At 39.2% G+C, this 16,634-nt stretch overlaps 1 protein-coding gene across 1 annotated transcript; it reads right to left on the bottom strand.

Moving 5' to 3' along the window:
* Positions 1-404: 404 nt before the first annotated feature.
* On the bottom strand, positions 405-1,349 carry LOC113008196 (olfactory receptor 6F1-like). The gene has a single exon (XM_026145438.1). The coding sequence runs from the start codon at positions 1,347-1,349 to the stop codon at positions 405-407; it is 945 nt and encodes a 314-aa protein (XP_026001223.1).
* Between the last annotated feature and the right edge of the window lie 15,285 nt (positions 1,350-16,634).

Below are 16,634 nucleotides of genomic sequence, written 5' to 3'. Positions count from 1 at the left end.
ATATTTCATACAATATTTTGTTTACTTTAAACCTAAAACACTTTGAAATAAACCTGTTTAATCAACTTGCACATATATCAGCTAATATACCTTGAACATGAAGACACAGCAAGGCAAGGAGATGAAATGTCAATTTGTGATGATTTCTGAATGGTATATAGATGAATTTTACAACAGTACTTAAAATGAAATTCTTAGTCAAAAACATGAAAAAAATGTTGTTTTCATTTAACGTTCGTGCTGGATTGAGCAAATATGACATATATGACAAATATGTGTCCTATTATGACAAATATAACAAAGAATATTAGTAAAATTAGTCTAGTCCAAATATATGTTTGCCTTAGACAAGTTTTGAATATTTTTGAATTATTTTAAATAAGGAAATCTAACCTTAATGGAAATCATTTCCCTTTCAAATAAATTAAACTCAAGATTCTGTGTCGTATTTTGGTGAGTTTAAATCCATACATGAGAGGATTTATAACTGGAGGGATGATGAGAAATTCAAGAGTGATGAAGTTTTGGAGGCTTTGGGGTAAATCTCTGGAGCCAAAGCGCAAGTACATCGAATCAAAAACCATTACAGTGAAATTTATGATCACAGAAGTCAGATGGGGCACACAGGTCTGCATAAACTTTACTCTGTCCTCTCTGGACCTCACACATGTTTTAATAAGATATAAGTAAGTCCAAATTATGAAAAGCCAATGAGACACATTAATGACAAGTATCACATATGCACTGATGTTATTTGAAAAAGTGTCAGCTTCAGGACAAGCAAGTTGAACAATTAACCAGTTTAGACATAAGGCTCTCTGAATCTTTATACCACATAACTTGAGTCTTGCTGTAAGCACTACATTGATGGCAAAAACACAGAAAGGTGTCAGCCAGGAGAAACACACCAACTGTGAAAGCCTCCTCTTAGTCATGAAAGAGTGGTAGTGCAGAGGTCGACATATTGCCAGATACCTGTCAAAGGCCATGACAGCTAAAATAGACAAATCACAGCAAGCAAATGAATACATGATAAAAGCTTGTAAAAGGCACCCTTCATAGGAGATTCTGTGAGAAGACGACAGTAAATCTGAAAGGAATTTTGGGTAGAAACCTGTGGTCCCATAAAGTGCATTTATGCAGAAGCTGCTCAGTAAAATGTACATAGGTTCATGGAGGCTTTCATCCAAGACAATGAGCAGCACAAGAGAAATATTGATAAATAAAATCACACAATAATACAGTAAGGTGGTTAACAAGAGTGGTACTCTGTAATTCATTGTCTCATTAAATCCTGACAAAATAAAAATTCTTACAATAGACACATTATCCATGATCAGAGAACACATCTACCTTCTTTGTGTAACAATACGTAAGTGTACAGAGCACAGAGCTGCTGTATCTAGATCCCTAACAGTATCTGTTCTCCCTCGTCACCTTCCCTTAAATGCTGCCTTTGGCTCAACAACAAACACACACCTGGGAATTTGACCTCTGTTGATTGAAGGGCAAAAAAGTTATAAAATTGATGATGGCACAAGTTAATATAATATAATATAATATAATATAATATAATATAATATAATATAATATCGTCTTCATGCATGCTCAATCGTCCAGGTAAGTAAATCTCCAAAAGTTGATTCTGTTCATCTGGACGTTGCGTTTTCAGTGGGAGAAATGTTTTGTCAGTTGGATGAATGAAACATTTCTCTCATCTCACTTGGATGAGGCTGGACGGGCAACTCGGGCCCTCTAGCAGACGACACTTAAGGCTGGATGGGCGACTCGGGCCCTCTACACAGCAAATCCAGCATGTCCAAATTAACACTGTCGGATTTGATTTCAACATTATTAAAGTGTCTATATGAGTCCACACCAGAGAGTGGTAATTTAACTCTTTTTGGAGAGTTGGTACGTTAACTCTGATTTAGTGTTAAACACCAAATCTGTCTGGAGTTGATAATTTAACACTTGGTGTTAAGAGTTTATATATTAACTCTCAAGAGTATTTTAGTTTAACTACGTAAGAGTTATCTTCTAATTCATTCTAAAAAGCGGGAATTTTACTGTTCTGAACTTCTAGAAATTTCTTTTGGAAATAAACATTTACTAAAAAGACGCAATGGTTTTTGAAAAACATTTATTCTGAACTGTGTTCAGTGTACATGTTCTCACTTTCATTAGAATTGTGTTTATCAAAAGGTCTGACATAGGTGAGCTGGTAAATGCAAATAACAGCATTCTCATCACTTATTTCTTCAATACAATATGCATGTCCTTCATTCATCCCTTTGTGGAACTTCAACGCACTTCTGCTCTCCCCCATATTCCATCTTCACAAGCATATCCTGTGCGGAGATTGAATAAAAATTAGTTGACACTAATTAATGGCACAAATAATCCAGTAAACAATTGCAGCACAGTTAAAAAAAAAAAAAAAAAAAGGAATCCTTTTTGAGCCATTACTTGTGTAAAGTATTTTCCCAAAGGACAAGGACACAGGCAACAGGTAATACTGAACTAAATGTAAAACCTCAACCTTTTTCATTTTTACCTAAACCGTGTGCACAAAATTCTGGAGGGATCTAAATGCTAACGTAGAATCCAGTCAGGACGTCTGCTACTGCTGTTTGCTCGTTTTTTTTTATGGGCGATCGTTGTCAGACTTCAAGTAGCACCATTATACTAACATTTCACATTCTAGACATTATTTTAGGTGTATTTGACCAAAGGTTTGACTGAAAACGGTGGAACGAGCTTCCTTTAGAGATTAGACAGGCCACTTCTTTATCTGTTTTTAAGTCACTCTTGAAAACCCACCTCTTTACCTTGGCCTTTGACACCACGTGAGATGTTGGTTTTTTATTTTTATTTTAGTTGTTTTTAGGTGATTCGATGCTGTTTTATCTTGTTTTTGCTTTAACATAGGGCTGTTTTAATTTTATGTCTTATGTGTTTTATTTATTTAATTTGCTGTTTTTTGTTATTCTATTGTTTTAACTTATTTTCTGTACAGCACTTTGTTCCTGTGCTGGGTATTTTAAAGTGCTTTATAAATAAAATTGGATTGGATTGGATTGGAAAATTCACATGCAAGCTTTTTTCAAGGCTGTGGTATTTTCCCGCAAACAATACCTTTCAGCTAGCTAAAACAGAATATTATGCTATCGGCGAGCAACACGGCTAATGCCTTTCACACAGCTTTGTCTCAACTCCAAAGAGCCACAGAAGTAAAAGCTCATAATAATAATTGAAACAATCTTTGAAAAAATGACTTACCAAGCATGGCAAACAACTCAAATATGTAGAGCAAAATGTTCTGAAACAGCTTCACTTCAGCTTCGACTGGAGCCGTGCTGGAGGCGGAGTCTGTGAATTTACTCTGTTGGTGTCATAGCCCCTGTCGGAGTTCAGAGTTAAGAGGTCAGGAGTTAATGTTTCCATTGTAACACCCCCAGATTTGAGTCAAGTCAAGTCAAGTCAACTTTATTTGTCAATTCTGCCACATGTACAGGACATACACAGAATAGAAATTGCGTTACTCTCAAACCCTAGTGATTAGAAAAATGCAAATAAAATAATTAAAAAGTAAAAATTTAAATAAATACAATACAATTTTACGTATAACAAAAAAAAAGCTATGCAATATACAATATACAATATTCAAGTAAGAAGGCATAGTGGTGCAAAATAGGCAAATAGTGCAAATGGAGATTTAGTAGTGTACGGTAAGAGATAGTGTAACAACAAAGTCTTATGAGGTAATGGCAGTCCAATGCTCCACAAAGTGACTGGAGCAGGCCAGTGAGTGCGTCAGAGAGTGAGTGTGTGTGTGTGTGTGACAGAGTTCAGTGAGACCGTGGTGGAGAAGAGGGGAGAGGGGGGCAGAATCGGGAGGGAGTTTAGCTTCCTGACAGCCTGATGGATGAAGCTGTCCTTCAGTCTGCTGGTCCTGGCCTGGAGACTCCGCAGTCTCCTCCCTGACGGCAGCAGCTTGAAGAAGCTTTGCATTGGGTGCGTGGGATCAGCCGCTATGCAAAGGGCTTTTTTAGTGAGACGGGTGCTGTAAATGTCCTGGAGGGAGGGGAGAGAGACACCAATGATCCTCTCTGCAGCTCTCACTATGCGTTGGAGGGTTCTATGGCAGGACGCATTGCAGGCTCCAAACCACACAGTGATGCAGCTCGACAGGATGCTCTCGATGGTGCCTCTGTAGAAAGTGTACATGATGGGGCTGGAGCTCCTGCTCTTCTTAGTTTGCGGAGAAAGAAGAGACGCTGCTGTGATTTCTTGGCCAGTGCTGTGGTGTTGTACGTCCAGGAGAGATCCTCTGTGATGTGCACACCCAAGAACTTGGTGCTGCTCACTCTCTCCACAGACGCTCCGTCAATGGTCAGAGGAGCATGTTGGGTGTGCATTCTCCTGAAGTCCACAACAATCTCCTTCGTCTTCTCCACATTCAGAGATTGTTGTCAGCACACCATGTGGCCAGGCGCGTCACCTCATTTCTGTAGTTGGTCTCATCCCTGTTGCTAATGAGACCCACCACCGTTGTGTCGTCCGCAAACTTGATGAAGAGGTTGGAGCTGTGTGATGGAGTGCAGTCATGGGTCAGCAGAGTGAAGAGGAGGGGGCTCAGCACACATCCCTGTGGGGCCCCCGTGTTTAAAATGATGGTGCTGGATGTATTACTGCCGACCCGTACTGCTTGAGGTCTTCCGGTGAGGAAATCCAACAGCCAGTTGCACAGTGAGGTGTTGAGCCCCAGCTGGACCAGTTTTTGAATGAGCTGTTGGGGGATTATAGTGTTGAATGCTGAACTGAAGTCTATGAACAGCATTCGAACATATGAATCTTTTTTGTCCAGGTGTGTGAGTGCTGAGTGGAGTGCAGTGGAGATGGCATCATCGGTTGAGCGATTGGGCCGATACGCAAACTGGAAGGGGTCCAGGGAGGGGGGCAGGACAGTCTTGATGTGCTGCATGACTAGTCGTTCGAAGCACTTCATCAGGATGGGAGTAAGTGCAACAGGACGGTAGTCATTAAAGCAGGAGGGAGATGACTTTTTTGGGACCGGAATGATTGTGGTGGCTTTAAAACATGTGGGGACGACAGCCTGGATGAGTGATATGTTGAAGATGTCTGTGAAGACATCAGTGAGTTCCACTGCACAGTCTCTCAGTGCACGACCAGGAATGTTGTCAGGACCCGGAGCTTTACGTGCATTGATCCTGCTGAGGGATCTCCTCACGCTGTCCGGGGACAGAGTCATCACCTGGTCACCAGGAGGAGGTGGGGTCTTCTGTGCAGTGGTGCTGTTTTGGACTTCAAAGCGAGCAAAGAAAGTGTTCAGCTCGTTCAGCAGGGGGATAGTACTGTCACAAGTCTGTGGTGGGGGCTTGTAATCTGTGATGGTCTGAATGCCCCGCCACAGGCTCCGTGAGTCTCTGCTGTCTTTGAAGTGATGGGATATTTTCCTGGAGTACTGTCTCTTAGCCTCTCTGATGCCACGGGAAAGGTTGGCCCTAGCTGTCCTCAGGCTTGCCTCGTCTCCATCTCTGAAGGCAACATTCCGAGCTTTCAGCAGCCTGTAGACCTCTCCTGTCATCCATGGTTTTTGATTGGCCCGGACAGTTATGGTTTTCGTGACTGTTACATCCTCAATGCACTTGTTGATGTAGGCTGTAACAGTCTGCGTACTCCTGGAGGTCAGTGGTGTTGTTGTAGGTGGCAGCCTGCTTAAACATGTTCCAGTCTGTGGTGTTAAAGCAGTCCTGTAAAGCCTCTGAAGACCCTTCTGGCCACACTTGTAAGAGAGTGATATTATACCCCTTATGTCAAACTGAGTGATTTATGACCCCCTTAATTGATTTATGACCCCTAATTAAATTATCCCCTAATTAAATTAGCTCCGGAAGTCCGGAAGTAGGAAGTAATTAAATTATCCCCTAATTAAATTAGCCCCTAATTAAATTAGCTCCGGAAGTCCGGAAGTAGGAAGTAATTAAATAATAAAAATATGATATTCATAAAAATATGATATTCATAAAAATATGATATTCATAAAAATATAATTGATTATTTAGAAAGTTTCTTATATATCAAATTAGCATTCTTTTATTTCTTTAAGCAATTAAAAAATTTATTTATTTTTTTATGCTCAAAAAACGCCATCTGGTGGCGGGTCAGTGTGTGTGCGCGCGCCCGCGCGCGCCCGAGGCTGTGTGTCTGGGCGCGCGGGGGCGCGCCCGTGTCTCCGGACCGTGCTCTCTCGGGCTCCGTGCTCATGTGTTTAAAAATGTATTAAACCATATTAAAATTGTTTAGTTAAACTTGTGCTTTTGTAACGTTCAGTATGGCCACAAACACATGCTGCATGCCTTGGGGGAAAACTTTATTTAGATTTATATGCATTTGTAGATTTAGAATAAAACTCATACTCAGAAAAAACTCGCGATCCCCTAACCCTCCTTAGATACATAAGCAGGGAAAACTCCTTAAAAAACCCTCCGCTATTTCTCCAAAACCCTACAATAACTTGTTAGGGTACCCCCTCTATTCCCAAAACCTTATATTCCATAACAGGGAAAATCCTGAAAAAATCCTTAGTCTTTTTTCTCAAATTCAGCGCCCCGCGGCTCCCTTCATGCTCAGCCAAACAAAGCCAAAACTCCTTTTAAAAATTTCTCCGCGATTTCTCCAAAACCCCTAGAATAACTTGTTAGCTACCCCTCTATTCCCAAAAACCTTATATTCGATAACAGGGAAAATCCTTATTCTTTTTTCCTTCAAAAACTTCCCTCTTACTAGCAAGCTCTAAAATTCAACCCACACTCTAAGTTCTACCTCGCTCTTAATCTCCGATCCACAACTTCTTGCAGAGCACAATTTTTTCCTGCTTGTTCGCTCCCCGCTCTGCTCCCGAATGCGCTGCTTACCTCGTTTGAAAATTCCCCCCTTAGACCAACTCCGCCTCACTGCGCCCCGCTGCCAATCACATAACCCTTGCACCGCTCCCTTCGCACCCCGGTTAGCCAATCCGCTCCAGGTCTGATTTTACGATCTCCCGCTGAGGTTAAGACTATCTTCGAACCCCCAGAAGACATCTGACTTCAGACGTATCAACAACTGGCGCCGCTCAGACTGCTTGCGAGTTCGCATAGGGAGCGGCCGATTTCAACAGCAACTACCTTCGCGTGCCCTATGTGCATATCACTCGGTAAGTGTTAATCTTCCTCTCTAACTACATTTTTGCATTTTCCTTTTTACCATTCTGTCAATCCTTTCATTTAAAAAAATAAATAAATATCACAATGGTTTGTAACAGGTACAATACACCATCCATCCATCCATTCGCCTCCACTTATCCTTTTCTCAGGCTCGCGCGGTGCGCTGGAGCCTATCCCACGTACAATACACTTTAAAATATATATAAGCTCGACTTTTAACTCCGGTAAAAGTTTATACATTACATGTCTACATCACCTATCATGGCCTCATCGGGTATCTCATATCATCTTGTTATTGTTATTGGTCTTGACCCAGATGTGTTAACCTGATCCCTGCGAAACACCAGCTCTGCGTGGATTTTGACCGCGAGTGACCGGATGTTGTTTCCGGCCTGAGGTTGCCTGAAATGCCGTGAGGCTCGTTTGAAAGATTGCGCCCGAGACCAACTCCGCCTCCAAGGCATGCCTACCTTTAGCTGCCACCAGTGAGATATCAGAGCCGGGCTCCACATATCCAATCAGGAGCACGAGCAAGACAGCTTTTGCAGACTCTCCAGAAATATACAAGTCCTTACCAACTGCTCTGCAACCCAGTGTTTCTGGTCCCCTCACTAACATCGCTTTTTGAGATATTTTTTATGAACCACCAAAAAAGCAATTTTACCCCACAGACTGGGTCTGAGGGCAGCAGCGGGGACAAATGATTGTAATGAAGCGACGGACATTTCATGGCTGGTCTTGCATAATCGTGAGTTATTATGTCATATGGTGATAAGTACATAGTTTTGCAAGAGGCATACAAGCACTGTGGAAAAAGTAATCATAAAACTGTTTTTGTGAACACCCTACGTTATGCTTTAAAAAATGTGATACATGTAATGTGATCATCAAAGAACATGTTTTTTTTTTTTTAACTTTTATTCTTATGCTTTTAAAGTATGTCAGATTATCTTAAAACACTTATTTGTATGTTATAATGTTTTTCTTACACCATTTTTATAGACACCTTATTCATTGTATCAATGTGTAATTATGTATCTTTGATAAATAAATAAAATATTTAATCTTGTATTTGTGTACTTTCTGGTGATTCAATAAAAAATTAGTCACATATCGCTCTGATAAACACAGATGGCTGAAAGAAATGTTTGATGGAACAAAGGAAACAAGTGTCTTGCTGCTAAACTTTTAAGTCACCATGGTTTAAATGAGAAAGTCTGTATGTAAAACATGAAAAACTCCATATCAGTGATATCTACAAAGGTGTACTCATTTCTTTGTAATGGTACTTTACTGTTCCAATGAAACAAAAAGAAAATCTCATTTTTAAAGTACATTTTTCGGCCACCCTGACCTATTTTCAGGGGCAAGAATGTTGATGTTAGACTGTGTTTTAAATCAGGTTGTGATCTTAAACTAACTATCACAGCACTGATTTCAGTTGTAATGTCAATTAGAATCCCAATTTGGCTTTTCTCCAGTCAGTGTTATGGTGAAATTTAACTTGTTCTTTTGTGTAATTGCTCATGGCCCAGCAAAGGACCCCTTAGTAAACTGTACAGCATAAGTTTTCAATTCACTTTTGTCAGAAAACTTCACAGTATGAGAAGTTACAGCACAGTTTCTCCAAACGTGTGGTTCTTTTTCAGCCAGCGTGCTTTTAGAGCATCTACATTAGCTCATGTAGTAAAAGTACAATCAGTAAGTGTACTTTAACATTTGAGATTCCGAGTCACTCTTGCTTAGATCATGTGAACTATATCATGAACCTTTTTTTGTATAATGCATCAAACGTGTTCAAATCAGTTTATTTTCAATTTATTTTAACTAATCTAGAGACAAGCAACTCCTTTTTAGCTTCTGTTATGTATTTACCTCTCACACCTTAATCTAGATGTTAGTGTTCTCAGAGTTAACATGTCTCATGTTGCCATGTTGTATTTCTAATACCCAGCCTCAGTGTTCGCCCTGTTGACCCTCAAATCCAAACACCAATGATCTAGATATTCACAAAATTCATAAGGAGATTCTTAAGGTCTTAAGTTTTGTTGTTTTTATGTTTTACAAAAAAAAACTTCACATTTTTTATATTTTTAAACGAAAGTGACATGCAAGGATATTTTTCTTTAGTGATGTTGCTTCAGCAATCTCAAATACTAATTATTCTGGGAATTTTTATGGTCAAACTATGTGATTTTCCAAATGTGTGTGTGTGGAGTAAAATGACCTTGTTCTTATGATGTTGTCACCGTGAATCATTTAGGATTAACAACACAAATTGTATCGATAGCAGAAACAGTCTTATAACTTAGAATTCTCACACGTTACCGCTAGTTTTACAAACGCAGTCTTCTTCAGCTCTGTTTATGTAGCTTTTATGAAACTGATTTTCCATAGTACAAGTAGAATTTAATTTTTCTTTGCTCTCCAGTATAAATGCAATAATTTGCAGGCTTTTTACTGAAACTCTCACAATGCAACACTCAATGCTCAGAGCTTCATATATCAACAGCTCTGAAAATATCTTCTTTTTAAAAGTAATGTAGGACAGGATCTCTCACTCTCTGTGTCTCAAAAAAACCCAACTAAACTGGCAATCACCACTAAACAAATGAAAGTAGTTTATGGCTTTTTTATCAGCTGCATTTCTTTCATTTATGTATTGATCCCATTGTTTATTGGTAATGCTTTTAGGTCACTGTTTTAGCATGTCTGCCTCACACTCCATTTAAACAGTTTAACAGATAGTGGGGTCTGGTAAGGAAGTTGGGGGGAAGCAGACAACTCCACAGGAAGAGTCTTTTTGTCTTTTCTCCACTGTAAAAGATAGCAAGGCAGTGTGAAACTTTCTTTGCGGGAAAGACAAAACTGAGAGCCATGCTAGGCTCAGTGAGAGACTCTGCTCACCCTCTGCCCCAGCGATGGCAGTCCCTCACCAAGCTTGATTTCTGTTCTTTGTCTTGATTAAAGAATGTTAGCTACCGCTCATCGCTTGTCTGCAGGCTTTATTAAACGGAAAACTTCCACAACAACCTCTAAACAGTGGTTTATGGCTTTTTGTCACCTGCAACACCATGTAACACTTGGATGTTAGATTCTTTTACCAGTCAGTGTTGTTAGCCCCAACCCCCAGGCTCCAGGTGTCTGAGCTCTAACCCTGGCTGCCAAATGTCCCCCTGAGGCCTTTGTGCCTTTTACCACCAGACTAAGTTTGTAGTCCTATCTACTAATATTATTTTATTTTTTTATTATAGCACAAGGTTCAGTTAGGTTACTACTTTGACTTCCTCAATTTGAGCACATTTCTGACCCGATACTTTATCAAGCTTTTACTCGAGTGTTTTTGACACTAGCAGCTGTACTTCTACTTAAGTGAAAATTGCCTGCAATTTTGCCACCTCAGTTGCCACTTTTCTGGAGTTTGTACACTTTTTATATTGAAACATTCAACGTTTTACGGGTTATCCTTGATCACAGTTCTAAACAAGTTAACTTTCTTCACTTCAAAGTAACCCAAAAAAGAAACTATATGTCCAGTTCTCTTTACTCCAAACCTGGTTTAAGGCTATGCTGTTGTTGTGATATGGCCATACAAATAATATTAAGTTTAATTAATCTTTTAAAAAAATGGCTGCTTCATGGCTACCTGTTCAGAGAATTTGCAGACTTTTATGGAAACTGTCACAATGTAACACTCTCACTGTCAAAACAGGGTTGATCAATGTTTTTATGAACACTGATTAATATATCAACAGCTCTGAAAATCCTTTTTTTTTTAAAGTAAAGCAGAACAGGATCTCTGTATCTCTAAAAATCCCAACAAAACTGGCAATCACCTCTAAACAAATGGAAGTAGTTTATGGATCTTTATCACCTGCAACACCATGTAACACCTAGATGTTAGACTCTTTTACCATCACATTTGCAAGGGTTTATGTGTTATCCTTGATCACAGTTCTAAATAAGTTAACTTTCTTGACATAAAAGTAGCCCAAAGAAGACAAATATATGTCCAGTTCTTTTTTACTCCAAACCTACTGATCGGAAAACATTATGTGATGCTGGAAGTTTTCATCCTATCCATCTGCAAAACAAGTTTACCTGTAAGCCAACACATTAGACGTAAGCAAATTTGTGAAATTCCTGAACAATGTGCTTTGTGGAGTAGCAGTAGTACTAGAACTAGTACTAGTAGTCCTAGTATTCTGCAGCAACCAGGCTTCAAGAGTGATCACTCTTCTGGCTTTCAAATGGTGAAAACATGTCACAGTCTTAACCGCAAATCAGAAATGTTGGTAAATTTAAAAAGGAATTTAAACGTCAGCTTTGACATAGACACAGACTTTATTAATGCCACACTCAGGCTAATGATGCTGATGGGGTTATTGCTCTGGGGATTTAGCAGGTGAGCTAAATCATGTGTAACATGTGAATTTCCTGAGTGTGGCATTAATAAAGTCTGTGTCTATGTCAAAGCTGACGTTTAAATTCCTTTTTAAATTTACCAACATTTCTGATTTGCGGTTAAGACTGTGACATGTTTTCACCATTTGAAAGCCAGAAGAGTGATCACTCTTGAAGCCTGGTTGCTGCAGAATACTAGGACTACTAGTACTAGTTCTAGTACTACTGCTACTCCACAAAGCACATTGTTCAGGAATTTCACAAATTTGCTTACGTCTAATGTGTTGGCTTACAGGTAAACTTGTTTTGCAGATGGATAGGATGAAAACTTCCAGCATCACATAATGTTTTCCGATCAGTAGGTTTGGAGTAAAAAAGAACTGGACATATATTTGTCTTCTTTGGGCTACTTTTATGTCAAGAAAGTTAACTTATTTAGAACTGTGATCAAGGATAACACATAAACCCTTGCAAATGTGATGGTAAAAGAGTCTAACATCTAGGTGTTACATGGTGTTGCAGGTGATAAAGATCCATAAACTACTTCCATTTGTTTAGAGGTGATTGCCAGTTTTGTTGGGATTTTTAGAGATACAGAGATCCTGTTCTGCTTTACTTTAAAAAAAAAAGGATTTTCAGAGCTGTTGATATATTAATCAGTGTTCATAAAAACATTGATCAACCCTGTTTTGACAGTGAGAGTGTTACATTGTGACAGTTTCCATAAAAGTCTGCAAATTCTCTGAACAGGTAGCCATGAAGCAGCCATTTTTTTAAAAGATTAATTAAACTTAATATTATTTGTATGGCCATATCACAACAACAGCATAGCCTTAAACCAGGTTTGGAGTAAAGAGAACTGGACATATAGTTTCTTTTTTGGGTTACTTTGAAGTGAAGAAAGTTAACTTGTTTAGAACTGTGATCAAGGATAACCCGTAAAACGTTGAATGTTTCAATATAAAAAGTGTACAAACTCCAGAAAAGTGGCAACTGAGGTGGCAAAATTGCAGGCAATTTTCACTTAAGTAGAAGTACAGCTGCTAGTGTCAAAAACACTCGAGTAAAAGCTTGATAAAGTATCGGGTCAGAAATGTGCTCAAATTGAGGAAGTCAAAGTAGTAACCTAACTGAACCTTGTGCTATAATAAAAAAATAAAATAATATTAGTAGATAGGACTACAAACTTAGTCTGGTGGTAAAAGGCACAAAGGCCTCAGGGGGACATTTGGCAGCCAGGGTTAGAGCTCAGACACCTGGAGCCTGGGGGTTGGGGCTAACAACACTGACTGGTAAAAGAATCTAACATCCAAGTGTTACATGGTGTTGCAGGTGACAAAAAGCCATAAACCACTGTTTAGAGGTTGTTGTGGAAGTTTTCCGTTTAATAAAGCCTGCAGACAAGCGATGAGCGGTAGCTAACATTCTTTAATCAAGACAAAGAACAGAAATCAAGCTTGGTGAGGGACTGCCATCGCTGGGGCAGAGGGTGAGCAGAGTCTCTCACTGAGCCTAGCATGGCTCTCAGTTTTGTCTTTCCCGCAAAGAAAGTTTCACACTGCCTTGCTATCTTTTACAGTGGAGAAAAGACAAAAAGACTCTTCCTGTGGAGTTGTCTGCTTCCCCCCAACTTCCTTACCAGACCCCACTATCTGTTAAACTGTTTAAATGGAGTGTGAGGCAGACATGCTAAAACAGTGACCTAAAAGCATTACCAATAAACAATGGGATCAATACATAAATGAAAGAAATGCAGCTGATAAAAAAGCCATAAACTACTTTCATTTGTTTAGTGGTGATTGCCAGTTTAGTTGGGTTTTTTTGAGACACAGAGAGTGAGAGATCCTGTCCTACATTACTTTTAAAAAGAAGATATTTTCAGAGCTGTTGATATATGAAGCTCTGAGCATTGAGTGTTGCATTGTGAGAGTTTCAGTAAAAAGCCTGCAAATTATTGCATTTATACTGGAGAGCAAAGAAAAATTAAATTCTACTTGTACTATGGAAAATCAGTTTCATAAAAGCTACATAAACAGAGCTGAAGAAGACTGCGTTTGTAAAACTAGCGGTAACGTGTGAGAATTCTAAGTTATAAGACTGTTTCTGCTATCGATACAATTTGTGTTGTTAATCCTAAATGATTCACGGTGACAACATCATAAGAACAAGGTCATTTTACTCCACACACACACATTTGGAAAATCACATAGTTTGACCATAAAAATTCCCAGAATAATTAGTATTTGAGATTGCTGAAGCAACATCACTAAAGAAAAATATCCTTGCATGTCACTTTCGTTTAAAAATATAAAAAATGTGAAGTTTTTTTTTGTAAAACATAAAAACAACAAAACTTAAGACCTTAAGAATCTCCTTATGAATTTTGTGAATATCTAGATCATTGGTGTTTGGATTTGAGGGTCAACAGGGCGAACACTGAGGCTGGGTATTAGAAATACAACATGGCAACATGAGACATGTTAACTCTGAGAACACTAACATCTAGATTAAGGTGTGAGAGGTAAATACATAACAGAAGCTAAAAAGGAGTTGCTTGTCTCTAGATTAGTTAAAATAAATTGAAAATAAACTGATTTGAACACGTTTGATGCATTATACAAAAAAAGGTTCATGATATAGTTCACATGATCTAAGCAAGAGTGACTCGGAATCTCAAATGTTAAAGTACACTTACTGATTGTACTTTTACTACATGAGCTAATGTAGATGCTCTAAAAGCACGCTGGCTGAAAAAGAACCACACGTTTGGAGAAACTGTGCTGTAACTTCTCATACTGTGAAGTTTTCTGACAAAAGTGAATTGAAAACTTATGCTGTACAGTTTACTAAGGGGTCCTTTGCTGGGCCATGAGCAATTACACAAAAGAACAAGTTAAATTTCACCATAACACTGACTGGAGAAAAGCCAAATTGGGATTCTAATTGACATTACAACTGAAATCAGTGCTGTGATAGTTAGTTTAAGATCACAACCTGATTTAAAACACAGTCTAACATCAACATTCTTGCCCCTGAAAATAGGTCAGGGTGGCCGAAAAATGTACTTTAAAAATGAGATTTTCTTTTTGTTTCATTGGAACAGTAAAGTACCATTACAAAGAAATGAGTACACCTTTGTAGATATCACTGATATGGAGTTTTTCATGTTTTACATACAGACTTTCTCATTTAAACCATGGTGACTTAAAAGTTTAGCAGCAAGACACTTGTTTCCTTTGTTCCATCAAACATTTCTTTCAGCCATCTGTGTTTATCAGAGCGATATGTGACTAATTTTTTATTGAATCACCAGAAAGTACACAAATACAAGATTAAATATTTTATTTATTTATCAAAGATACATAATTACACATTGATACAATGAATAAGGTGTCTATAAAAATGGTGTAAGAAAAACATTATAACATACAAATAAGTGTTTTAAGATAATCTGACATACTTTAAAAGCATAAGAATAAAAGTTAAAAAAAAAAAAACATGTTCTTTGATGATCACATTACATGTATCACATTTTTTAAAGCATAACGTAGGGTGTTCACAAAAACAGTTTTATGATTACTTTTTCCACAGTGCTTGTATGCCTCTTGCAAAACTATGTACTTATCACCATATGACATAATAACTCACGATTATGCAAGACCAGCCATGAAATGTCCGTCGCTTCATTACAATCATTTGTCCCCGCTGCTGCCCTCAGACCCAGTCTGTGGGGTAAAATTGCTTTTTTGGTGGTTCATAAAAAATATCTCAAAAAGCGATGTTAGTGAGGGGACCAGAAACACTGGGTTGCAGAGCAGTTGGTAAGGACTTGTATATTTCTGGAGAGTCTGCAAAAGCTGTCTTGCTCGTGCTCCTGATTGGATATGTGGAGCCCGGCTCTGATATCTCACTGGTGGCAGCTAAAGGTAGGCATGCCTTGGAGGCGGAGTTGGTCTCGGGCGCAATCTTTCAAACGAGCCTCACGGCATTTCAGGCAACCTCAGGCCGGAAACAACATCCGGTCACTCGCGGTCAAAATCCACGCAGAGCTGGTGTTTCGCAGGGATCAGGTTAACACATCTGGGTCAAGACCAATAACAATAACAAGATGATATGAGATACCCGATGAGGCCATGATAGGTGATGTAGACATGTAATGTATAAACTTTTACGGGAGTTAAAAGTGGAGCTTATATATATTTTAAAGTGTATTGTACGTGGGATAGGCTCCAGCGCACCGCGCGAGCCTGAGAAAAGGATAAGTGGAGGCGAATGGATGGATGGATGGTGTATTGTACCTGTTACAAACCATTGTGATATTTATTTATTTTTTAAATGAAAGGATTGACAGAATGGTAAAAAGGAAAATGCAAAAATGTAGTTAGAGAGGAAGATTAACACTTACCGAGTGATATGCACATAGGGCACGCGAAGGTAGTTGCTGTTGAAATCGGCCGCTCCCTATGCGAACTCGCAAGCAGTCTGAGCGGCGCCAGTTGTTGATACGTCTGAAGTCAGATGTCTTCTGGGGGTTCGAAGATAGTCTTAACATCAGCGGGAGATCGTAAAATCAGACCTGGAGCGGATTGGCTAACCGGGGTGCGAAGGGAGCGGTGCAAGGGTTATGTGATTGGCAGCGGGGCGCAGTGAGGCGGAGTTGGTCTAAGGGGGGAATTTTCAAACGAGGTAAGCAGCGCATTCGGGAGCAGAGCGGGGAGCGAACAAGCAGGAAAAAATTGTGCTCTGCAAGAAGTTGTGGATCGGAGATTAAGAGCGAGGTAGAACTTAGAGTGTGGGTTGAATTTTAGAGCTTGCTAGTAAGAGGGAAGTTTTTGAAGGAAAAAAGAATAAGGATTTTCCCTGTTATCGAATATAAGGTTTTTGGGAATAGAGGGGTAGCTAACAAGTTATTCTAGGGGTTTTGGAGAAATCGCGGAGAAATTTTTAAAAGGAGTTTTGGCTTTGTTTGGCTGAGCATGAAGGGAGCCGCGGGGCGCT

This window comes from Astatotilapia calliptera, chromosome 16, assembly GCF_900246225.1.
Source record: "Astatotilapia calliptera chromosome 16, fAstCal1.2, whole genome shotgun sequence".
NCBI lineage: Eukaryota > Metazoa > Chordata > Actinopteri > Cichliformes > Cichlidae > Astatotilapia > Astatotilapia calliptera.
This window is presented reverse-complemented; position numbering and strand designations above follow the sequence as displayed.

What these genes read in the sequence shown, in the direction of transcription:
- LOC113008196 (XM_026145438.1), bottom strand. Translation starts at nt 1,349, where the DNA reads ATGTGTTCTCTGATCATGGATAATGTGTCTATTGTAAGAATTTTTATT.